General features: G+C 45.8%; 1 protein-coding gene across 2 annotated transcripts in view; it reads left to right on the forward strand.

Annotated features, from left to right (window-relative positions):
• LOC119650966 (glutamyl aminopeptidase-like) overlaps nucleotides 1–3,679 on the forward strand; it is a 68,690-nt gene extending 65,011 nt beyond the window's left edge. For both annotated transcript variants that reach the window (XM_038054222.1, XM_038054221.1), the window contains 4 exons: nucleotides 2,118–2,340; nucleotides 2,403–2,683; nucleotides 2,747–3,025; nucleotides 3,133–3,679. In XM_038054222.1, coding sequence (XP_037910150.1) covers nucleotides 2,118–2,340; nucleotides 2,403–2,683; nucleotides 2,747–3,025; nucleotides 3,133–3,508 — 1,159 coding nt within the window. In that variant the 3' untranslated portion in view covers nucleotides 3,509–3,679. The remainder of the gene's footprint in view (nucleotides 1–2,117; nucleotides 2,341–2,402; nucleotides 2,684–2,746; nucleotides 3,026–3,132) is intronic.
• The last annotated feature ends 22,813 nt before the right edge of the window (nucleotides 3,680–26,492 follow it).

Genomic DNA, 26,492 nt, shown 5'->3' on the forward strand with positions numbered 1-26,492 from the left:
TATAGTGGGATAAGGGCAACCCTCAAAGTCCACCCGTTCTCTTTACCGAAAACTGGACTGTCTTGATACTCTGTTGGGATTCCTTGAGTGATCTGAAAAAATTCCGGTAGTTCCTCGCGTACGTTGCATTCTGAGCACGTCTAGAGTGACTTTCCCCACATTGTCGCAATACGACAGGAAGTCTCTGCTTTTGTGTGTCCAGAATTTCTATGGATGGCACGTCTGTTGGCTGATTTAATTTAGCCTAGCAATATCCTGTCGCAATGAGTCACGCTGACGCTCTAAACGTATTTACCATGGTGGGTCTCTTCGGTCACTCAAACCAATAACGCGAAAGCGAGTATTATGACTGTGCAATCTGGCAGCCGCAATACACAATTGATTGTAGTTGCAGCACCGACACATCAACATACAGTCGAGATGCAATCTCATCGTTGATTTGAAATAGAATTCTCGGAGTTGCTGGAGATCCATAGAGCCTGGGAATACCTGGTCTATGCAAAGGATTCATCCGAAAATGCGATACAAGCTCTTTGGAATCTCATTCTGAATCTCATTAGAGTCGTCAACCAGACCGGGTGGAGAAGGGTGCCTTGGTGAGTACGGAAACTGTTGCCTGCAGTGGAGCGTCGTGTTATTGATGCCGCCACCTCTGCCTCCCATCGAATCTTGGCCACCAATTTCGGTGATGACGTCAAGTCGAATGCACTCCCTGATGATGACCGGGATCGTGTGGCTATGAGTAATAAAACGGTACTGGTCTGCAACCTGCTACACAGTGACGTGTTCGCAATACAAGAAGAACTCGACGAATCTCTGGTGCAACAAGGGGCGGTACCATGTTATACTTGCCCCCGCTGTTATTTCGTAGTATTCAAGGATGAGAAAAAGGTTCATTTCCTCAGTCCGCTTCATCAGCTGCCTATGCGAACCTACTGAAGTGGTCACAAGCTGTGGAGGAAAAGCTGCAGCAAGTGGAGCCGTGTTTCTGGTCATCGTGTCGCCTAGACGTCGAACTGCCCCACGATTAGCGGTCTTGAGTTCGTGCTGTCCATTACGAGAGCCCCATTTGGGTTTGCATTTTATACCTAACTGCCAAGTGTGGTCATAGCTTCCTTAGTGAGTCTTCTGCAAAACTACAAAGTTCCTGCACTTTCCTCACCTACCTCCTGAGACGCTGTGGTGGCCTGCAGCTATCCATCCCTCCTCCTTTCACAGCCAAGTTTGGGAACGCCTTCGGCGGAGTTTTACAAATATTATTATTATTACAATATAATAAAAATGTTGGCTGTTCTGAAAGTTGTAGGCCTCACTTTTTAACAAAAAAATGTATTCAGGAATTTTCCTAAGCGCCTTTCTTCATCAATACTATGCTGCCAAGTTTTCCAGTTTTCGTACGTCTTCAGGGACGCCTGGGCCGAAATGCTATTTAACTCCCTCGTTACGGCCTGTTTAATCGCTTCTACCACATTGTGATGCCCCTCGCCCCTTGAGTGTCGATTTTATTTTGAGCAACAGAAAAAGTTTGGCGGCGCCTGGCAGATTCCTTTTAGGTTGGTCTTTCGGTCGTCTCACAACCCTCGCGGCACCAACTTGGCGGACAGTTTCTTCATGCCTAAGTTTTCTGTTACGATCTTTGAGGAATGCTTAAGTCATCAGCAATCATTCTAATACTCAGCGTATGGTAATTTCACGACACATTTTTGTCGATCGAAGGTCGTCCGGAGCGGCCGTTGTCTTTCACTATTTTTCTACCCTCTCAGAACAGCTTGTGACACTAAAAAAAACCGTATTTATCAATGACAGCATCACTTTCGAGCCTCTTAAACATGTCGTGAGTCTCTTTGCCTGTTTTACCAAGCGTTACGCCCTTCAGTAAACGCGCCATGATTGTCCGTGACGAGACGTTTTGAAAGGGGTTCACAATACAAGCGACCTGCTTTGCCGATTGCAGATTTTTGGCAGCGTTCCCCATATTCCCATGCATCGATTCTGGGCGTGGAGATTGGATCTCGTCCACTCGGTCAAAAAAAGAACAGTTCTACTATTTTGAGAACAGACCCTGCATTCTGCTTGTAGCAATTCCTCGGAAATTGTGACATATCTTCTACTTTCAGCTATCGTTGGTACATTCCGATCACCTATTTCACAAATGAAAACAAGGATGCTGTCGAGACTGTTTGGTTCGACAACAAGGACACTGAACTAATCATCAGCAACGGCTTGTCTTCCACTACCGAATGGGTCAAATTTAACAAAGATCAAATGGGCTACTATCGCGTAAACTACGAAGATACAGTTTGGCAAGATTTAGCCAGAGCTTTAGATACAAACATTGATGTAAGCTTACATTTTCGTCCAATTTGAATTCTGAAAAACCTAAACATCTTGAACATTTCCAGGTGATGAGTCCTTCCGATCGTGGTCATCTTTTGAACGACGTTTACGCTTTGGCCGACGCTACCCAACTCTCTTATGACATTGCATTTGACTTTATGGATTATCTTCAACACGAGACAGAATTTGTACCTTGGACGATTGCTTCGTCCGCTCTCATCACTCTTCGCAATAGACTTCGTCGGGTGGACTATTATCAGACGTATTTGTCGTTTGCACAAGGACTTTTGGCTGAGATTTACGGAACAGTTGGATGGGTTCCGGATGAGGGAAATCACTTGAAGAAGTAAGATTGGGCAAATCTGTTTTTTTTTTTGTATCTTAGACACTTCCTTTCCTCTTGTTTCAGTCGCTTACGTATTGTCATTCTGGAAGCAGCTTGTGCGCTTGGCTATGAACCCTGCCTTGCGGAAGCTGTTAGACGATTTGATGAATGGATTGCAGAGCCAAGTAACAGACCCGCTCCAGACATACGAACAATTGTCTATTCGTATGGCATCGCAGCTACTGAAAACGAGGCCACTTGGAATAAGGTTTGGGAGCTATTTTTGAGCGAAACCGACGCTAACGAGAAGGCCAAACTGATGAGTGCATTGGCAATGTCGAAAATGCCATTCATTTTGCAAAAGTAAGTACATAAACGTTTTTTTTGAGCTGAGAATACCATTCGTAGTTCATTGGAAGCACAGACCGTGTACTTCTGAAAATAATCGTCAATGCCTTCTCCCATTTCAGATACATCGACTTAGCTTGGGAAGAAAGCAACGTTCGCTCTCAAGACTACTTCAGCTGCATTCAATCAATTGCAGCGAATCCTATTGGTGAGACCCTTGTTTGGGACTATGTACGTGAGAAATGGCCGGCCCTTGTGGACCGCTTCGGCTTGAATGAACGTTACCTAGGACGCATGATTCCATCAATTACCGGCCGTTTCGCTTCCCAAATTAAATTGGATGAAATGCAAACGTTCTTTGAGAAATATCCAGAAGCTGGTGCCGGAGCGGCGGCTCGTAAACAGGCAATCGAAACTGTTAGAAATAATATACAATGGTTGGAGGGAAATAAGGAGATAATTGGCCAATGGTTGAAGAACAGGCCAACGGAAGAATAAAGTTTTTTTTTAATTTGTTTTGATCTGCTCAGTGGTTGTTCACAATCCTTACGAAGAAGTATTTATTGCGTCTATTGTAGACGCGATAGTTTTTTGTATTTTGTCGTATATTTATTGACTACGATTTTAGATAGAAGAAAATAAAAAGAACCAAAATTTTAAAAATCGAAATATGCGTTTGCTTTCTTAGTGGTATAAGTGGCCGACGAGGACTGTGATGGTTGTGGGAAGGACAAGGGTAGCAGGATCCAGTCAGTTCAGATCTTTAGACCCAGCTCGTACTGTTTACGAAGGAGAGCAGTGCCAAACAGATTTTCTTGAAGTGCCCGTAGCGTGGCTCTAGATAGAGCTGGGCCATCGCAAAAGAAATATCTGGTAATATAAATCATCATCATCGTGGCACTACAGCCCGGCGTCGGACCCTGACCTCCTGGATCTTTGTCCTCCAATTATCTCCTTCACGTGACCGCGTCCTCCAACAGCTGATCAACGGGAGTAGACCGACAACTGGGACTGATGACAATAATTTTGGCGAGTGAAATTTTGAAGGTCGAAGAGTGTAGAAGCGTTTGGGAGCGTGTTGTTGGCTGATAGAATAAAACGCGATATCGTTGATTAAGTTTGCATCGGAACCAAATCCAGCCTGAGAGGGCAAATATTTCCTAGCAATAGGTGGATACCAGTGGGTTCAGGGTGATGTTCCACTAGCAACCAAGTACAGAAATGATCTGATCGCGGTTTACTGTCTCTCTGTTTTCATCGTTGGAATGTGGGAAGGTTCAAAACCCACTGTTGGCTCCTGTCACGCAGTTATGTGGGACTCCTACTCACTAAAACCAACTCCTTCTATTCTCCCCACGGGACTGCTATAAGCATTGCATCGCTGGGCTGGATCAGTTCTTAACTGCGGCTCATTATTGTTCTCTCCTTTTCATGTTTTCTTCGTAGTTCTTCATGCCTTAGCTGTTGATGAATCATTTTCAGCTCAATTATAACTTGATTCCAAGCCTTCGTTGACTCCAACATGAACTCCATTATATTTTCATGTGTTAAGCGCCTGTCTGCGATCACCTCCAGTCTAGTTCGGTGTGCTGTAAACCTAGGGCACTCAAATACAACATGCACCGCCTTCTCAGCCACGTTACCACATCTTGGAAAGCATGGTGACTCGCCGTGTCCAAATCGATGTAGATAAGCCCGATTACCTCCATGTCTCTTTAAAAACTGCGTTAGCTCGTAATTTAGTTCCCCGTGGCTCCTTTCAATCCATCTTCTAATATGTGGAATGATACGGTAGGTCCAGCGGCTAGTTTGTGCCTCGTTCCATCTCTTTTGCCATTCTGTGATGGATTCCCGCCGTGCTAGTTGCCGTCGAAGTACGCTAGACTCCCCGATTGCATACATTTTATCGTAGAGATGCCGACCTTCATTCGCCAATATGTCTATGGGGGTTGACCCTGCCAGTACAGATACTGCTTCTCATGATGTTGTTCGATAAGTACTGCATACCCGCAGTGCATTTAGTCGATACGCCATTCAGAGTTTTCAGCAGTTTGATTTGTTTGCAGAAGAGTTGCCCAAACTGGAGCTCCGTAGAGTAGCACGGAACTCACAACCCTTGAAATAAGGCGACGTCGGCTTTGTCATGGTCCACCAATATTCGGTAGTATCCTCGTTACAGCGATGGAAGACGTTTTACTTGCGGTGTAGTCAATGTGTTTTTTAAAGTTGAGTCTTTTGTCAATCATTACTCCCAAGTATTTAAGCGACTGTTTGGAGTAAATTGTTTTTTCACCAACTTTAATTTTCACGGTTGTATCCTTCCTTCTATTGCTGATTAGCACTAGTTCCGTTTTATGTTCAGCAAGTAATAGGCCGGACTATTTCAACCAGGAATTAATTCCCCATATCGCTTCATTTACGTAGATTTCGATTTCGTCTAAGTATTTTGTCCTGGCTGTCACTTTCAGGGCGATATTCGCGTTTCCATCTGGTCCTGGCGTCTTATTTTCAGCGAATTTGCCTGCTGCATCTAGAATTTCCTCTTCTACCACTACAGAAATTTCGTCGTGGTTTGCATGGACTTTAGGCAGATTTGTGTGGTTCAGATCCTCTGGGAAGAAAGTGTCCACTGTGTTTTGTAGTAGTTTAGGACAGGTAATCGGTGGGGAGCGCTTGCCTTTCAGTGATGACATTACCGGCCTATAGGCGCCACTCTATGGATCAGAGTCAGCTTCAGTACACATCCGCTTGAAATGTTCGGATTTGCTATTGGTTGTAGCTACTTGTTTTTTTTCCTGGCGTTTTTGCATTGGATGTGAATTCCGGTTAATTTCTTCTGCGCTGGGAGCATCTCCTAGCTTTGAGGCAGTTTTTCCGACATTCTTCAATTTCTCAGTTCCACCAGAAATTGGGATTTCGTCTTCGGAAAGCGTTACGCCGAGGCATAAAGGCATCGCGTGCCCGCTACAATTTTTCCGCGACCTGTAAAACTTTTTCTTGTGCGCTTCCCGATAATAATGTGTCATCAAGCAGTACCTCCTTGAACATTTCTGCATCGAATTTGTTAGTTACCCAGCTCATCGTTATTTTTTTTGATGGCTTCATATATATGTAATTCCTATGTGAGGTGTGGAAGATGATAGCCTAATGGTCGCTGACATACCACTGCAAGTCTTTGATAAGGGTTTCACTGACGAAAGTGGGGTCTACAATCCATCTCACCCTCTGGTATGTATTGGCCCCCTCAGAGTTCTCAAGTACAAGAATGTCTCTAGCAGTATTTGTCCAAGTCCTTGCATTCTATCACCACCGAATCTCTGCTCATTTTGATGGCCGCAGCCTCGCCTAGTGACATTTCGTTTTTTTTCGGTAGCTTCACCCGCTTTAAGCTCCAGCAACAGATCATCTGTCTCCGTACGTCTGATACGCGTGACATTATCACTAAGTTCTTTTACTATCTGTCTTCAAATTCAAAGAATCCCCCTGGAAAATGTCTCTCCGTATATGGCTCTGACGTATTAGCACCCTCAGGCGTACGCACTGATAAGCTGGTGTGCCATCCTTCCATAACTGTCGCCAAGAACTTTATTAGTTTGGTATCAATGCGATACAGACGTAGGATATCGATTAACGAGATTTGCGGTACGGTGTACTAAGCCTTGGCATAATCGATATAGCCCTCTAGTTGTTTGTCCTACAGCTACCGAGTCGATAATGAGCTGCTCTTTGCAACCCCTTGACCCAGCTCGGCAGCGCTTCTGATCCTCGGACAGAATGTTGTTGGTCTCGAGGTGCGTATTGACCCTTCCGCTAATAACGAACGTTGTGAATTTGTAGAGGGTTGGTAAGCAAGTAGTCGGTCATGTGTCTGCGGGGTCCTGCACCGTGTCCTTTTTAGGGATAAAGTAGGCAATCCCCGCAGTGAGAAAGGGTGGAAATTCCTCCAGCCGACTCATGACTTGATTTATGCAATGTGTCAACCGACTGTGTACGCTGGTAAATTTCTTATACCAGAAATTCTGCACCCGATCCAGACCTGGGCTCCTTCATTTTTCCGAGCTGTTTATGGGTCGTCGAACTTCCTCTTCGGTAATATCCACTATACCTGGCATGCAGTGGCATGGCGGTGATCTACTGAGCATGTTGGGCGGGTAACTCCAAAAGCCCACCCCAATATTCTCTCGCTTCCGCCACCGAAAACTGTACGGTCTGGCCGCTCTGTTCGTTGAGTGATCTGAAAAAACTCCGTTGATTTCTCGCGTAAGTTGCATTCTGGACACGTCTGTAGTGACTTTCATCATACCGTCGTAACCAACTTCATATGACAGAAAGTTTCTGCTTTAGTGTGTCCAAAATTTCAACTACTGGTGTCCCACTGGGGATGGCATAGTTTCTGTAAACCCTCTGCACTTTATTTCTCACCCGTCTGCTGACATTGCTAGTGCTGATCTGAATCAGTCTAGCAATGTCCTGCCTTAGCGAGTCTCGTCAACGTTCCAGACGAATTTTCCATGGTGGATCTCTTCGGTTATTCAAACTAATAACGCGAAAGCGAATCTTCTGACCGTGCAATCTGACAGCCGCATAGTCACGTGCGCGTATTGCGGGAAACGTTCGACGAACCTCTGGGGCAAAAAGAGACGGTAAGATGTTGTTCCTGTCCCCTCCGTTATTTCGTAGTAGGAGCGGATGATAAAGAGGTTCATTCAGACCGAAGCTCTCCATCCCTTCTTCTTTCATAACCGGGCTTGGGATCATCGGAATAGAGGCAAGTTCCTCGGTAGCTACAGTGGACGTACGCGTGCCACTGTTTTGGCGTAGGAGTATGGTTCGTCCAGCTCAAGGTCCAATTTATTTTGGTTAGCGTCACAATGGGTGCCGTTCGCTTTAATCACGCGTTGGTCGAATTGGACGAGGAAGCAGTTGAGTTTGTCTCCAACGTTTTCGAGGACTGCTTTTATAAGCGACCAAAAGAGCAGCTCATAAGGCATCAGACGACTAAACTTAACCACTTGCTGACAGAGCTAATGCTAAGTGACCGTGCGACAAGCCAGCTGCTGCGCGGAATGAGGCAGTTGGGTGGTAACAAAGTCGGTACCGAGTTGCTGCAGACTTTGTGACTGAGGAGGCTTCCGCAGAGCACACAGGCCATTCTGGCATATGCGGATTCGGGATGCTTGGACACGTTAGCCGTCAACGCGGACAAAATTCATGAGGTCCACGTGCGGCCCATGGTTGGCGAGGTGTCTCACGACAACTCAAGCCAGGTGGCTCACTTGTAGTAGATGGTTTCGGTGCTTTGCTTTCGGGAAGTTGGATTAGGTCAAGGTCTAGATCCGCCTCCCGAAATGGGCGATCGGACAGTAGGTCCTCAGGACCTTCGGCAAGTACTGGGTCATGCTGGTATCATCTTACCTTTGCTAAAAAGGCGGAGAAATGTACCAGTCCCTGCAATTTCGCACCGGAAAAACCAGACAGACGCTGAAGTGTCGCATCGTGCAGTATCCCGGTATCGTTGAAACTCGCGGCAGCGAATTCTTCGTCGATCCGCACGTATAGCTACAGGCAGGTAGATTTGCGCTTAGGACTCCGATGAGCGTTTTGTTTGACGCTTCATTATCGCGGATATCTTAGGCGCGGATTTCCTGTACCACTATGGGTTGCTAGTGGATCTACATAACAGATAGGTTTGTCGCTTTCACGACGTCTGATATGTTGACCCAAGATGTACTTTTGCTGATAGATGCCTTTTTGAGTAGATGCCTTTGTTGGATTCCGTCTTCGTAGTAGGTCAATGTTGACCTTGGCTCCACCGCGAGCTTCTCTTCTTTTGAGTGTAGCCACCTGGCACTCAGTATTGGGCCTGATTGGCGAGTTTGTGTGCAGTACGGTGTCTTTTTTGTGACAGGTGAGGTGAAACTTACGCACTGAGGTGATCGTTCTGTTCGAATGCTATTTCCGTGACTGCAAACTGTTCAGTGAGTACGGTTGGCATGACATTGAGGGAGTTGTTTTCCGGATCCTTTGTCTAAATCCGTATTGTTTTGTTAATTGAAATATCACCACGTAAAGGTTATGGCTAGCACTACTCACTAACGGTGTTGGTAGACAGGAGGCTTGGTTCATATCAACTACAGAGAGAGCTAGGTTGGCTTCCCGGAGGCTTCACCGCTAATGTTAGACAAAAACTTTGAGGAGGATTAAGTGGACTTGAGTCCCAACCAATTGATAGCGGAACGCACTCATTTTGAGAAGCAGGTCAGAGATGAGGCAGAGTCTGAAGAGCTGCTCTCCTCCTTCGACTAAACCGTCATCAATTTTTGTAAGGAGTAGGGATGCAGAGCATGAGAATTGTTCAGTATTCAGTGCTTGCTTTACCTTGCTGTCTAACGCTTCCTCCTAAACTGTGAGCGACGAATATACTTTCTCAATAAACTTGCTTCATTCCAATCATGTAATTTGGTTTCATATTATCCTTGCAAAGTTCAGTAACGAACCGGTAAACACGTAAATGTATATATTCACACAAATTCGTTATCCACTTTCCAAAATATTACATTATCCTCGTTCTATTACCCAAATTTTCCACTAAATACATTCGCCCCCACGCCTAGTTAGGCGTGATATGAATTATTCGCCTATTACGTGACCATTTTATAGAGGAAATTGGGTTCCGATATCAAATGGTGACGACAACATCGACGAGATTGGCTAGTTAATGTTGACCCCAATTCCAACATGTATTCCTTCTCAAATGACTGCTCCTGCCCAGATAGGATGCTAAGTGGTAAAGGACGCAACAACCGACAATCATCTTCCTTCCGGCCTTTCTGCTAGTGTTGCTTCCATAGCAGGCATAGCGTGCCATCGCTTGCAGGTCACGGACGAAAAGATTGTTTTGGAGTATCTGAGTATCTGGTGATGTTGGACATTGGGATCAGATCGGAAGAGATAGTCGCTTCTGAGAATAATTTTCCAGAGGATTATGGTATTGGTGGATTCATGGGAATTATGGGGGAATTTATCAATATCGGACAATTTGACGGGATTATTGCTGGAGCTTTGAAGAATGTCAATGTGGATGCATCAATGAACACATGAGCGAAGACATCTAGTTGCAAAATGAATCTACTGAACATAAAGAACCCAACAATTTTGTAAGAACTCGAATGAGTTTCGAGTGAGCCTAATGAAATCAGCTCCGGGAAATGTAATGCAGGACTCGGCTAGGAATAGTGGAGTGCGAGAGGATGCAGAAGGAGGAGACTTCCGTGGAATAAGCTAAAAACTCCTTCGTATTCTGCAGGATCCTATGTGTACATTGGTTTTATCTCTGCAATGAGTAACGTATAATGTTATGATTATATTATGCCTGGGCTGCAAGGACTACGTAAATAAGTGGACAAAGTCCATTCTCCGAGCTCATCTCGCCATTATTGAGTTTCAAACTTATTTATAAACCCTTTTCGCTGCTCGACCATATTAATTTAAATTTTTCTGTTACTTTGTCATTTTGAAAAAGGAAACGAACAGAGGCTTGGAAAAAAGGACATTAGGGCTGACAACATCTTGTATTCTACATTGACACCAAGTGCATCGTCTTTAATTAAATCGCCTTGTGAAGATTTACGGCGGAAATATAGGAAACATACTGTCCAGTCATTTCATCTTCACCCTGGCTAGGACTTAATTGGAAACTGGTAGCAGTTTATGAGATTTGTGCAGTTGACAGAAGTAGTCCATGACCAGACCAACAAACTCCACTACAAAGTTTATACTAACGGCAAGAGTTATTGGTTGGGACGAAATTAATTCCGGATAATTCTGCTTTTCGAATTGGGACGACTGCATGGAAGTAGTTCATGGCTAGACGGATTGGAATATCAAAGTAGGGTTTAATCTACGCAATGTCCTTCGTTTTCTTCGAAAAGTAGAATTAGAATTCGGTATTGTGGTCGTACTCGTATAGCCCATAAGGATAATCAATAACTTTATCTATGAGGGAAATTATACGAGGATATGTATATGCGTGTACGTACGACTTTCTTACTCACTCATCAAGGGAGTTCCCTCTATGTAGTGGTTGCTTAAATTCGGGGCGCGACAGCCACTCCCTCCATAATGACCTTTGACAGTGAGTGCAGGGCATGCAAAACTGACCCTATTGTGTTCAACGCGCGATTTGGGGCGTAGCGGCAGGGACAAACGCTATGTAGGTTGTGATGGAGTAACTGATGTCTTCCGTCTCGATAGTAAAGACGACAGCTATGACTACGAAATAGCTAGCCGTGGTAATCTCCTCTGAGGACTGAAGAGTTTTAGATGTCGACGGTTGGGCTGATATTGAACTTGAGGATGGGGGCCGACGATGATGATACTTCTGCTAGCGCAACATATACCGGTTCCAGTTATTTCGTCGAGAGCTCACAGTAAAGACACTTATGTCTACGACGAAGGTGCGGTCATTGATAGGGCTTGCAACTCGTTGAGATCCAGAATAAGGTGCTACTAAAGAGCTCTGGACGGCTACGAAGACAGCGCTTTTCACTGTTTTCTATGGCGTGGAGACAAAATCTCCCGGAATTCGTAACAATGTACCAAAAGCCATTTCTGATGGTGATGCTTTAAGATCCTCCATCCATGTCGTGCGCTGGCCTGAAAGAGCCGCCGGCTGGGTCTGTGGCTATGGTGTTTCCGGCGATCTTTTGAGCACGACCTTGAATTTTCGGCGAGTGCGCTCTACCATACCGTTCGCCTCAGGATGGTAAGGGTGTCATATGAATGCGGGTGGCGTCCTTGAAACGCGCAAGCTTTGATAAGAGGTCGGGTTCAAACTGCGGGCTTACATCTGAAGTGATTGTTTTTGGCGTGCCGGAAATTGCGATCTATCCGTTGAAGAGGAATCCAACGACCTTGAGGGATCTCATAACCGACAACGGAATTACTTGGGGCCAGCGGGTATAGCGGTTGATGATTCAAAGACAGTGTTTGAAAACTTCTGACATTGCCAGTTTGGTTGAAGCGGTTGTCCTGGATTGCAAAGATGCCAAGTTTTACCCGATTGTGCCGATATACCGCGGTTTGCTGGCAGAGTATACATTCGTAGTCCAGTGAAGGACGTCTTTACGAAGCACTGGCCAGGAGAATCGCAGCTCGACCCGTTTGGCTATAGCTCGGTCGCTAGGGTGAGATTATCGATGAGCAATGTCGAAAACCTCTAGACGAAAGTAAGACGAAGTAAGTAAACTACACACAGCAGATTGTCTCCCAGCGCATTATTTGAAATTGTATGGTGGAAAAAAATCATTGCGCGTGTTTCGGGTGCGTTAGATCAGGTGTAAGTGATGCAGTGTGTTGGTGTACGGCCACGTGGTTGCGAGCATTTGGCTGTGAGCATGTGGCATTGCGTAGCTGATTATGGGAAAACCACCACCACCACAGGGGTCACGGGCCACTTAGCTATTTCGAACTGTCCCTATGAATACGCAATGACATTTCGCACCCCTTAGACATTTGATTCGCTTCTCCTATGTGTAGTCTTCTTGGTCTGAGTGTATCGCGATTTGCTGCAGCTTGACCCGGCGGCTGGTGAATATCCAGCGAGAACCAAAGGCACCACTTCTTTAAAGATACATCTAGGATGAATAGCAATGGATCTCACTGGAATCATGCTTTTAAGTTCTTCTCTAGGAAGCCTAATATGGGAGTTGCTCGTCAGAAGTCTGTGTATTCTTCGGCAAAGTCAGCGTGCGATGGCCTGTGATTGGTATAAAATGCTTGTTCTCGAAGTATGCATTGGAAGTGCCTCATTGTGAAGAAGGCAGCGAGAAATTCGCGATCGTACGTTTAGTACCTCTGTTCCGTTGGCGACAGTCTCCAATAATAGAGTCCCAACAGACCCCAAATTCCATCCGGCTGGCACGATACACTATTTGTGTCGACCTGGTATCCAGCAAAGATAATTGCGCTCTTTCCAAGGTGACGTTTGACCCAGGTGATGGACCGTTTTGCGTGGAGAATAATTGATGAAGGCACTGGGGATGCTTATAGTGGCAATATGAGAACACGAGGATACCGTCCTCTAAGTATTTCACAAAAGGAATTGCTGAGATGCGGAAGCATGCCGATAAACTTGAAAAGGTCAAAAGTGTCATTGCGGCGGTTTTCTCAACCTCTTGGTAAAAAGCGCGATGATGATCGATACCGACTAAAACTCTGCCTTGGCAATCCTGCAAGAAGTCCTCGATTACTGGCAATGGGTAACGATGTGGATGCGTGCAGCTTTTTAAATAGCGATAGTCTCATGAGGTTTATCGGGCTGTTTCTCTCGCTGGAGGTTGATCTGATAACGCTTCTCCCCAAAAGTATTTCGAACTCCGGCTGGACTGCGAGTCGATAGCCGGCTAGGTGACGAGGTCGGATGAAAACCGGTGACTCGACGATGTCGATCATGTATTGGGCGGGGAGGTCCCGGAGCATCGTCGGCGTTTCAAGCGGCAAACGAGATCCGCAAATTGCCGGCGAGTTGAGGGTATGACTCACCAAGGAATCTATATGGGACGCTGAGTGTGTGCGCATTCCTGGTACTGAAAACTTGCGTCGCAGATTCGGAAGCGCAAGCTGCGAAGAGGCTGTTGTGGCCGTCCACGAGGCGATGGCGGTGCAGGTCGACGAGAAGGTCGTGATGCTTTAGTACGTCGGCTTCGGTGGTAGCAGTTCTTACGTTCTCTATAATCATTGGGAGACTACTGCGACGGTAATCGAATACGTTCACAGCTGTCTACAATGGTGAACTTTAGTCGATCGGGGCTGCCTGGAAAATCGTTCGATCCCGGTTAAACAATATTGTATACCCTGGACCTGCTACAGCCTAAGTATATCGATGTGGAACTGATCGAACCGGTTGCATGGCACATAGAAGGATCCAATGGTGTTGCGGTTGGGTGTGAAGCATCTTGAAACATTGGCAAGCTTAACATTCTTGCTTCAATCGAGCGATATATTTTCGTGTGTCTGTTCTGTTCTGCTTTGGGGGTCTATACTAGGCGATACTTATTATTCTTGGCGGATAGTCTTTTCAGAAGCAAGCTTAATGGAGCTAAAATGCAGCTGGCACGCCTTCGATTTGCAGCGGTGCGGTAAAAATTAAGTATCAGTAGAAATCGACAGAGTTCGATAGTTGTTTCTGGTCTTGGAGAGTTCCCGATGATCCTAACGTGAAGGCGGTCCCATACCATCTGAAGAGATGCTGTAGCCGAAATACTTTATTCCATTCTTGCCCTGGAGACATTTGTCGGCGTGCCTAGTTTCGCGAGACGCGGGGTTGAAAGAAGCTGCCCCAGATGTGGGAGGTGTTGATTGTGTTCATCCGCCACGATGGATATGTCATCAAAGTAGCCCCACGCGAACGGATTGTCCCGCAGGAGATGGTCCATGATGCGTTAGAGTGACTGGGCTGCGAAGCAAAGACTCATTGATGACCGGACCAATGGGAACATGATCGACATCTTTGGTATCCCCTTTTCAGCGATTGGAATCTGGTAGTAGACCTTGCGAAGGTCAATCACAGAAAATATCTTGTTCCTCACCGCAATAAATATTCAATGATAGCCAGCATGCTTCTAAACCGAGGTGAACTGGGTTGGTTCATTGACTGGACGCTAGTCGAATGATGCCCTGCTCCAGTATATTGTGAGATTGCTTCTTGACGGCTTCGAGGTGAGGTTCGACAAATACTCCAAAGCTGATCAACATCTTCGATATTGTGCCCATTAATTCAGATAGGAAGAGTCCGAGAGACTGAAAGTCATGGTTTTCCTGGTATCTGGTTTCAGTCCGGCTCTATTTAAATAGAGAACAACGAGAGAGGCGTGTGAATGAAATCGGCGCTTATGCTTCTGCCGATCCATATCGATATTATTTGTGGTGATTCTACTATTTCATGCTGAGCAGTTTCGGCGGTTGGTGATTTGGAAACTATATAGAATAAGTAGAAAGAATCCTGTGGAAAAATACCTTCTTCTTGTCCTGGCAATTTATCGGTGTTGCTCGAACTTTTTTCATATGTTCCCAAAATTTCTGACAAATAACTTTGGCATACCTACATTAAAAAGTCGCTTGGGATTGGGAGTGTTATTGCATATAGTTAATGCAGCTGTCCTACTTTTTTATTGTCATTTCCTTTGTTTTGTAAGGTGTTTTTGAACCCGCCAGAAATGCTCTTTCAAGACCCAGGGGACCGTGCCAGTGATCCTGATTTCATTTTGTTATTGGAGCACTTTTGACTGCCACTTCCTCTGGTTCGTCGGATTAATGATCGAATCTAGCTCTCTATTTCCAACGGTGGGCGTGTTTAGGTTTGATTGGAGGGAGATACAGCCCATAGGCGACGACATAGCGGCAAACAGAATAAGGTTGACAGCACGGAGCAAATATGGACAAGTAAGTAGGGGAGAGGGCCCAGAATGGGTCCCTGTGGAATGCTTGCAAAAGGGGGAGAAGAAACGGGATGTGCAGCCATCAAAAGAGACGCGGCAGGATCGGTTGGAAACGTGAGAGGAAAGCCATGAAGTAAGTGATACGGAAACGCTGAGAGATAGGAGTGTCTTTTGATTTACAGTGTCGAGGGCCTTAGCAGTCAGTGTAGATAGTATATACTTGCTGTCGTAAATTGCGACATTTAGCCACAAAGTTGGTGAAAGCGAGCCGGTGGGAGGCAGTGGGTCTACGCTTAATAAAACCGTGTTGTGTTTTCGTTATGAGGTGGCCTAAGTAGATGGATAACCAGTCGCTGATATTGGGGTAACATCTTTCATGAGGTAGCCTGGTTAATGCTGTTGCAAGTTGTCTGAAATCAAGGCATCTCTTTGGAGGTATTTGTTTTCCTGAGGGACCCCTCCCCCCTTGCTAATAAAAGTTTGGCACGAGTTAAGCAGAGTCCATGCTCCGATGGTCCCTGGATTGCTTACATACTGTCTTTTGTTCATCGTTATCTGCAGAACGAATGAGAAGGTTGTCCAAAAAGGCAAAGAAGTAAGACAAATCCTAATTCATCATCATTCAACAAGGTTAATTGTGGTGTCGAAAGAATCTACAGAGTGAAATATTTTCCAGTCATTGTCCCTCTGATGAGTCTTATTTTCCAGCAAAACAATAAGACTGTAAATACTAGTGCGGTCATTCATCACCGAGTTTATCGTCCCCTCAAATTCTTTACTGAATTTTTTCGGTGTTTATGTGATTTCACTATCCCATAAGAAACCTCTTACCTTGATATGCCTCCCCCTGTTTGAATTTTCTGGAACCTACCTTAGATCGTTCTGTTTTTATCATTTCGTATTAAAATAATTCAAATTTCTCTTCCCTACGTAGAAAGTGAGTCGCTCAGTTTTTTGCGTCTATCACTTGTCTGCATTCTTTTCTTCAGGAGCAAAAAGTATAAACAATGAAAATTAAGAGCAAAAAACATAAACAATGAAGAATTTCACCGTCTGGAGTACCAAGTTCAACGTCTGAATTTGGAGGTGAAACTTTGGGTTGGGTTTAATTTAATATAATTATTAAAAAAAAACCGGAAAGTTTTCAATTAGTCATCTCTTCGGAATCTTTACGTAAAAGTTGTTTTAACAGAGGAAAGTTCTTGCGCTTTGTGAAGAGATAAGCATTCCAAATATGCCCTGGTGACTTAGTGGTGAGACTAAGCTGTCAAACCGTGAGATCGCGGTTCAAATCCTATTGGAAACAGAGGGGGGGGGGGGGGGGGGCTCGTGGCTCGATGTCGAATACCAGTCGACTCAGCAGTAAATGGGCCGGACGTAATGCTGACCATAAAGCCTTCTAGTCTCAAATGAAGTGCTATAACACGCTTCAAGGCGCAGAACCAATTGTATTATTGCGTCAATCACTATTGTCAAGAATTTCAATGCGGTTGACTTCAGCGTGACCACGGGAGAAGAAGAATGTGATCGCAAATGGTTCTGTACAATGGGTCTTAGTTGGGGTTGAAATCCCAAATTTGGAGTCTTGTTGAGTCTCTAGGAAAGAATGGCATCCCTCGTAGATTTTATCAGCATTAATCCAGCACTAGGGTCTTATTTACTTACTTGGACTAGACCCACCTGAGTGTGACAGTACTTATGAATATAACGTATGACTCCTGAAAAAGACGAATACTCCTAGTTGTCACGCCTTTTTCTATCGTTTAAATTCAGAATTCGAATTTGTTGAAACTTCTCCACAAGCTAGAGGAGGGAGGCATTCTAAGGACCTTTGGAATTGGAAATTGAAGGGCTAGTGCGTTTTTAGAAGTGAAGACCTTCTCTATACCGGATACTTGGTTATTTTCCTACAGATGGTTCACATTTCATTGATCTAGACGCCCATTGGAGTACCAAACATGATATGGTTCCCGAAATATCGGTATTTGCAAAATACTCGTATAAATCAACACTAGCGAATTGGAAAAACACGTTTTTATTATTTCAAAGTATCTGGAATTCTTAACTCGATGGATGAGGAATCAATTTTTAATTACGCTGAAGAGCCATGACGTTGCCAAGGTCAGCATTAATCTGATTTCTGGACTTGTTGTCCATGTTCTACGTATCTATGTATCTTATTGTTTACCGTACGCTTGGCTACTGATGATTTAGTTTCATTCGCCGTTCGTCCTTTTTAAAGTTTTGAATCGATTTTTGTCTATCTGTCTGTCTGTCACACCCCATTTACTCGGAACCTGGTAAACCAAACTAATTACCACGAAATTTGGTGAGAACGTTTACATACAACGGGTAGCATTATTTCGCACTTTGTATTAGGGGGGGGGGGATACATGTGAAAGGGGGTGTATTTTTTTCACAGAACATGGCCAATAAATTATCAAATGAAAGACCTCAATGCACCGACAGATCCTAGGTTGAATGTGATGGCAATTCCGCGAGTTACCAGAGACGAGCTGCTGGAGATCTGTGGTTGAATAGGAGACAACAAAGCCTCTGGTTTGGACGGAGTACTGAATAAAGCCGTTAAGATTGCGTGAACGCCAGACTGGACATTTTCGCTGAGTTGTTCGAAGCGTGCATGTCCGGGGGGATATTTCTAGTGGCATAGAAGCGCCAGAGGTTGGTACTTCAGCGTAAGCCTGGTAAACCCCAGGTGAACCATCCTCATACAGACCTGTATGTCTTCTGGACACTGTGGGTACTCTATAATAGATTTCTCCCGGATGTTGAGAGTCAAGGCGGCCTTTTAGATCGACAGTATGGATTCCGTAAAGCCAGACCAACTATTCTTCTTCTTTTACTTCAGCCTTTGTCCCATTTACAAGCGGGGTCGGCTTGTCGTGATCGGCTTTGCCATTTGGCTCTATGGAATGCCTGATCTGGGTGCAATCTCGAGGCTTTCAAATCCCCATCTAGCGTATTAAGCCACCGTTGTTTAGGTCTGCCTTTTGGTCGTTTACCATCGACTTCGATGTTCAGACCAATCTTGGCAAGTGAATTTTCGTTGGCACGAATTGCGTGACCATACCATCGAAGATCGAAGATGTTGATGCCATCAAATTGTTTACTGCTTGGCCGAAGAATAGTAGCAGCAAATATTGCGTGGTAGTAACCCTGGACGTGAAAAATGCATTCAATACCGCCAATTGGAATAACCTATATCGCTGCTATCGTCGACAGGTATTTAGCTGAAAGGAAGCTCTGGTATGACACCGATAACGGACCCCAGGCTTACGTTTTCCCGCGGGTATCTGAAGGGCTGCGTATTGGGCCCACACTGTGGAACATCATGACAACGATGTAATGCCACGGTGATGAATTACGCCGACGACACAGCGCTGGTTGTTATCGCATCACGGTACTGAGTTACACTCAGGTGAGACAATCAGTGCTGTTAAGAGTTGGCTAGAGACCTCTGGTCTGACACTTGGGGAGGAAAAACCGGAAGCAGTCATTACCATTAAGTGCCGGAAGAGAAATGACGCCTGTATTATAATCGGGAATCAAATCATCATTTCCAAGTCGACCATCAAATACTTGAGAGTGGTCATTGACAGGGAGCTCAGTTATAGGCAACACTGCAAGTGTGGTTTTGGCAACGATGATACCGAACGCAGGAAGGCCACGGTAGACCTCTAGGATGGTTATGCTGGTGGTGACCTCAATCATGCTCTATGTGGCCGCAGTTTGGAAGGAAGCGTTGCGGATATCAGTTAACACTAACAAACTGACTGCTGTATACAGGAGGACAACCATGAGGGTATGCTCTGCCTTCAGGAGTGTCTTAGATGTCTTCCCGTGATGTAATGCCTTTTTTTTTTCTTTATTTTTCGGGAGTAGGGTAGGTGAATGCGTTTACGCACAGAGTGTTGGACTCCCGCAACAGCACGCTGGCGGACTACCAAGTAAACACCTCCCTGTCATCAGAGAACTAGCCTGGAACCGTTTGACACATTACTTCGGGCTAGCCCTCCCGCTCTCCCGGCTTTGGAAGCTTTCAAGTCAGGGAATTCCTTTCACCAACGGGAGGGGAGGGGAGGAAGGTAGTTGTTGTTAGTTCAGGGAACCCCTTACCGTCTGATCCCTCTGCCGGTCGAGTTCAATCTTCTTCGTAGTAAGAAGAGCCCGAACATAATGCGCAATACGATTCCAGCTGCCAGCGCTCTTCAGCATCTCTCTGACAATTTTGTCTGGAGAGAGCTCCCCTGTGTTTGCATAAAGTTGCTGGCGGAGGCCGCCCCACCTCTCGCAAGAGAAAAAGGTGTGTTCAGCGTCATCCGCAACTCTATTGCAGAACACACAATCAGGAGATCGCGCCTTCCCAACCCTGTGCAAGTAAACCTCCATGCCCACTTAGAAGTTGGGTAAGGAAGTAATCAATCTCACCGTGCTTTCTGTTCAACCATGGGTCTAATTTGTCGATGAGCCGCGCAGTTCACTTGCCCCTTGGCTCATTTTGCCACTCGCCAAGGGTGCGTTGACGTTCTTCACGGGCAACCACTTCTCTTAAGTTTTCGCCATTACGGTGATAGATAGCTTTGCGCTTCTTGGCAAGGAGGGCAACGGGGATCATTCCCGCAATCACCATCACAGCCGGTTCGGAGACGGTGCGATAAACAGACGCCACTCGCCAAGCTCCCCGCCTCTGCACTTGAGCGAGGCGTTTACGATGCACCTCCTTGTCAAGGGCATCAGCCCATACCTCCGCACCATAGAGAAGGACGGACTGCGTTGTTCCCATGAGGAGACGCCTCCTAATTGATATAGGGCCCCCGACATTCGTCATCAGCCGGTTCAAGGCCGCGACTCCTGCTGCAGCCCTGTCCGCGGCTGCTTTGATTTGCTCGAAGAAGCTCATCTTCGAGTCAAGCATTAAACCAAGGTATTTAATCGCTGGTTTTGACTCTATAGTCAACTTGCCGATCGATATGGGACGCAAGATCGGGATTCTCCTTCTGGTCAGGATGACTACTTCGGTTTTTTCCAGCGCAAGGTTGAAACCGTGAGCAGTCATCCGTCCGCTTACCTGTCGCATCAATATGCCAAGTCTGCTTTGCGCCTGTTCAACAGTGCGTCCGGCAACAAGTGCCGCAACGTCGTCTGCATAACCGACCAGGCGCGACTCTTCAGGCATATCGAGTCTCAGTAGACTATCGTAGGAAGCGTTCCAGAGGTCCGGCCCTGCGCTACTCCCGACGTGATTTCCATCCTCCTCTGGTCTTCTAGCGTCTCATAGAACAGGGAGCGGTCTTTCAGATAATCCTTCAATATCCGCAAAAGATAGCTTGGCACGTGAAAGGAATTCTCTAGTGTGCCTAGCATATCTGTCCATCTTACGGAATTGAAGGCATTTCTGACATCAAGCGTTATGAGGAGCACTATCCGTCGAGATCGGCGGCTGTGTGCCCCGGCTCGATTAAACGCATCTACGACCTCCATAACAGCATCCACTGTAGATTTCCCTGTTCTAAACCCGAACTGCCTTGCGGATAAGTCCCCGGCAGCATGGATCGCTTCAGCGAGTCTACCCCTGATGAGCTTCTCGAGCACTTTTCCGGCCGTGTCAAGCATACACAGCCGTCGGTATGCAGACGGGGGCTCCGGGTCTCCTTTACCCTTACTGATCAACGCGAGTCTGGCCACTTTCCAGCGACAAGGAGAAATGTCCTCCTTCAAGCACGCGTAGAACACTTCGAGCAGCAATTCTGGCCGTTGGCGGAACACCAGTTTGTAAACTTCCGCCGGGATGCTATCAGGACCTGGCGCCTTCCTGTTTTTCATAGTGAGAACCGCTTCTTCGAATTCTCCCATTGTGAAAAGGGGGCAATCCACGACGCTTTCCGCGCTATTTACATCAACCCGTACAGGGTGTCTGGGGAACAATGCCCGCACAATGCGGTCCATCTGGTCGGTGCCCAATATGCAGGGCTTCCGCAGAGCCCCGACTTTCCGAGTGACAAGCTTATAGCCAAGTCCCCACGGGTCATCATTCACCTCATTAACAAGATTTTGCCAGCCGCGAGCTTTGCTTTCATTTATAGCGTTGCGGAGTCTCCTTTTTGCTGATCTATATTGTGCCTTTATGGCACATGCTTCCTCGTTGGCGTACAAACGTTGTGCCAAACGGCGGAGCTTATGACACTCCTTCTGTAGGTCGGCAATTTCTGCCGTCCACAAGTGCATAGAAGGCTTGTCGCGCTTGGGGCCTCTCCGGGGCATGGAAGCCTCACACGCCGTCGTTATCAGATTCATCACTGAATTTACGACGGTGTCAGCTGCGACACCACCACCCCCCGGAGTGCCCCCAGCGCGGCTCTACCTGCTTTAAGAGCTTCGACGAACCTTCCGATGTTCACCCTCGCGACATTCCACACGCCGGGGGAACGTCGTGTTGGTGCTCGCCGGCAAGTAGCGTCAAACACTTCGAACGCAATGTACTGATGATCACTTGCCGAGAAGTCTTCTAGGACTCGCCACCCGTCCACCGATGATGCCAGAGATTCCGACGCAAAAGTGATGTCAGGAATGCTTCCTTCACAACCTGGGCGCCGAAACGTTGGCGTGGATCCGGTGTTTAAAACTACGAGCCCGGTTCTCGTCGCCATTTCCAGAATCCATTTCCCTCTGGAGTCTAATTGAGGCATGCCCCATTGAAGAGCCCTGGCGTTGAAATCACCGCTAACCAGGATTCGTCCCTCCGTGCTCGAAACGGCGTCCTCCAGAGCATCAAGCCAGCGCCGAAAGTCCGGAATCGACTCATTCGGCGTCAGGTAAACGCTAAAAAACGTTATCCCTAAACACCGGATCCAGACAAATCAGTCCCCCCGCCCTTCGGCAAGAACACGAAGTCGAACGTCGTCCCGAACCCAGATGGCAGCGGTGCCCGATAAATCGAGATACCATGAGGACGGGTCCTTGTTTCGGTATTGTTCGCTAATCAGCATTAAATCAGCATTTACTTCTGCAGCGAACTGTGCTAGCAACTGGTGAGCGGTTGCACTCCGGTGCATGTTAATTTGCAAAATGCGGATATAATGCCTTACGCTGGTTCTGCGCGGCAGGTGGGAGTCCTGGGTGGTTTTAGCGGGTAAAAATCCGGACAGACAGACATCGGAAGACGGACAGACAGACATCGAATCGATTCTAATAACGTTTTGTTTCACACAAAACCTTAAAAATGATAGATCTCCCTGGTTTAATATACTATCAAGCAGGTATTCAATAACCATTTCTGACAGCTTGATTTCTGCACTGCTCCACATCGCAGAGCGTGTACTGTCAAGCAGCCTTTGTTCATTTGTCATTTTGGGGAGCTTTTTGCTTCCGTAATGGACGTATCCCTCTTGAGATTAATTGCGTTTGGTGTAATTGATTGAGGTCTCTCTCAGATCTATGGGTATTTTTATTAACAACAGCCTGGTACTTATTCTTATCCGTCCCTCTTGTTAGTAGTATCGGTCCCCTTGCTGTTTTTAAATTTAGAATATGGGAGATCCTCTTGTACCGATTTTTGTGAGGGAACTTCCCGCTTATTCTGCAATTTTCGACCGTAGTGACTGGCGTCCTTTCCTGTATTTCGTATCGTGTAGATGTACTACAGTTAACAACTGCTTGTCCTATTTTGAAGACAGTGTTTCTAGGCTGGAAACCGATGGTCTGTTTTTCGTACTACCGTAGTTGACTTTAACATGTAGCACTGCGGTTGGTGCTTGCTGTCCTGTGGTCGACAGCCATTGTCCCTTTGCTAGAGGCGAGCAACTTCTCCTCCGACGACTTTTCTCCTACTAACGTCATTTCGTGCTTCAAAACAGCTTACATGTTTGTCTCTACGAGTTTTTCGGGAAGGTGGTCTACCCTGGAAAACCTGGTCGCCAAAGTAAAGAACTCTAATTAAACCGGAGGTGCCTAAGGAATTCGCAGTTCATTCCATGTTTCTTTCTATCACTTCAAAGACATTGAACATTTCCATAATAATTAACTGTGGAAACCTACACCTAACAAAATACAATGAAACTGTTCCATAGGAATTTGTTTAGAGATTACCCTCCATTCATTGAAATTTTATAGCAATTTTCACGCTTCACCTTTTGTGTTAAATTAGCTTCCTAAATATCTGCCAAAGATGCTCCAATTCATTACGTTATTATTTGAGTTTGCCTTTGTTCTAAAAACGGTTGTTATGTTAATGTACAAATGGAAGTCTCCCAAGGACCATAGAAACCCCACAAAACAAATTACACGGAAATGATGCCTCCTCATCGTGTTTTATTCCACGTCACACCTTCAATATTTTTCTTGTTCAGCCGTCTGTGCGCTCGCATAAAATCCTTAAAAATGTCCTTCGTCGCCGGGAGGAAAGCTTAGATATTAGATCAGATACAGGCATTTTACTCCGAAAGGAATGTTGGATTTAACGTTCGACCTTTAAAACATGAAAAAAACCCTTATTATGTCCCCTTGTTTTCGCAGAACTGTCTTCGTAAATTGGGACAACTGGAATGGCGAAAGCATTCTACCCCTGCCTTCAGGTTATTTGCTTTACAACCCGCATAATATCCTGCGAGCGGTCACAGAAGGAATTCAAAAATTTATATTAGAAATGATGAATACTTGCAGGATCCGATGTTTTCATAAAATTTGCGTTGGTGGTTGGCGTGCGATGCCTTTTGATATTTCCGCGTTCGTCTAGTTTACGAAATTTCACCTCCAGGATTTATGCGTGCGGAATGAGATACAGGGAAGTAAGGATAATGGCACTCCAGATTTTAACGAGAGGCTTTTAACTCGAATGTATGGAAGTGTACGTGGGGAGGACTTTTTGAAATTATTTTCATTTACTCCATAAAAGGTTTCCTTTCTGAAATTCGATTTTGCTCTTGCGGAGGCAATCCCTGGCGTGGGGTATAAAGGGCAAATATTAAATCAAAGAGGCTGAAGAGTTGTGTACAGCCTGAAATAAAATAGATTACGCGCCTCCTGTTTTCAGGATTCTATTGTATTAAGAGTGCCGAGACTAGGGTTTTAAGTCTATGCTCGGTGGAGCTCCTACTTAGGATAATTCAATCTACTGCTCGAGGCACCTTTTCCGTACAACCAAAGATGCAAATTTCTTCCACAAATAACCGAGAAATCGAATATTTTTCGCCTTCAGAGTCCTTTCATGACTCCTTTCCGTCAACATTGAAATTGTTATTGATACGAGTTCAGCCTTTCAATCCCAATGTCATTATGTGTAGCCGTTAATTACCCCATCAGCAAACATTATCCAGAAATTGATCCGGTCGCGAATGTCCTTGGCTGCGATATGTGTTTTGCGCGTCTGGAATTTCACACGCACTTGTAGTGAAAGTAGACAATTGTCAGGACTGAAATTGAGCCAGGCTCAGATCGAAAATTTATTGCATTCAATTTCATTAGATATCAAATGGTGGAGAACTCACAAATCTTTTCAATGTGATGTGCGTTGCGTTCTTCGCGCGTAGAATTGAGATTTGTTACAGAATGGATTCAATTCATCTTCTGAATGCTAACAGTAGTTTATTGAGGAGGCTATAATCCATAAAAATGGAAACTGCGCCACTCGAAAGCTAAGAAGATTCCGAGGATATCTGAAATTGACGCAAAGTAGATCATATGTAGATTGAAATTTAATCTAAATTGGAAAGAATGTGGCGTTTCAGATATGCACGTTTAAAATATGGGCCCTGTATTTCAGAGATTCCAACAAGAATCAAAAACTACATAGCAGTCAGGTAGGGTAGGTACCAGTAACCGCTCCGTCCTTGACTTGGCACAGGTGGTGAGCCTTCGCTGCCCGAGGTCCGTGGCTGCTAAGTAGTGCGAGTAGGATCTGCTCTTAACAGTGAGACATCGACTGTACACGCCGAAGGACTATCAAGAGCAGAACCCCGCCTGGCCAATCCGTCAGCCCGCTCATTCCTCTCTTTGTTTCTATAACCTGGAACCCAGAAGAGGATGACTTTGAGCGTGCCGCCCAGATTGTTCAGCGCCTTTCTGTACTACTCCAGCAGCCTGGGGTTAGTCGCCGCTAAGTGAAATGCGTTAGTGTCCACAAAGCTGTCGGTCAGAATGGCTATATTACGCTCGGGGTTCGGATCATGCTCCAGCCATCGACAGACTGCCAGTATCGCCAGTATTTCCGCCTGGAATACACTGGCGAAACCTTGGAACCATACGACTCGGATACACTGTCTGTATTTGAGAAAACCCCCGCACCGACTCTACAGACCGTCTTTGATCTGTTTGTGAAGAATACCGTGCCATAACCTCGCAATACGTCGCCGTTCTTTCAGTTTGTCCTGTTTGGAAAGTCCACAGTAAAGTTTCTCATGAAGTTCAGTTTGCGTGTGGCATGGTCCGTGGGAAATACCCAGATTTCCCGAGGTACGTCATCTAGGATGTTACTATGCGGTAGGTCTTCGCTGTTCAGCATCCAGATTCGCGTAGCCTGACGGCACTGCACACTACAACGTATTTAATGTGAAGGTCTATGGGAAGGAGATGCAGGAGTACATTGAGAGCATCTGTCGGACAAAAGACAGAACCCTGTTAGCCCCTGCACATGCGGTTCTTTGAATCCTCTTAAGCTTCGTTCTATGGTACTTCTTGCTTGCCATACAGCCGTATGATAGGATGGGATGCACCATAGCTGTATACATCCTCAGAACCATCCTCGGCCGGAGGTTCCGTTTTTTGGGAAAGGTTCTCTTATGGCGATAAAGGATATACAGGCCTCCTTAACCCTCAGTTCAATGTTCAATCTCCAATTTAGCTGTGGAACTGGGATTAAAGCCAGATACATTACATTGGAGGAAAGAGCCAATCTTTGTTCATTCAGCCGTGGTAAGTGTAATTCAGATATCTTTGCCTTGGTGGTGAATAGCATCAGTTTCGTTTTGATTGGGTTTATACCGGGTTCGCATCTTGCGCCCAACAGGGACACTTTTCGCCATGCCACCCTC

This window comes from Hermetia illucens, chromosome 3 (assembly GCF_905115235.1).
Source record: "Hermetia illucens chromosome 3, iHerIll2.2.curated.20191125, whole genome shotgun sequence".
Classification (NCBI taxonomy): domain Eukaryota; kingdom Metazoa; phylum Arthropoda; class Insecta; order Diptera; family Stratiomyidae; genus Hermetia; species Hermetia illucens.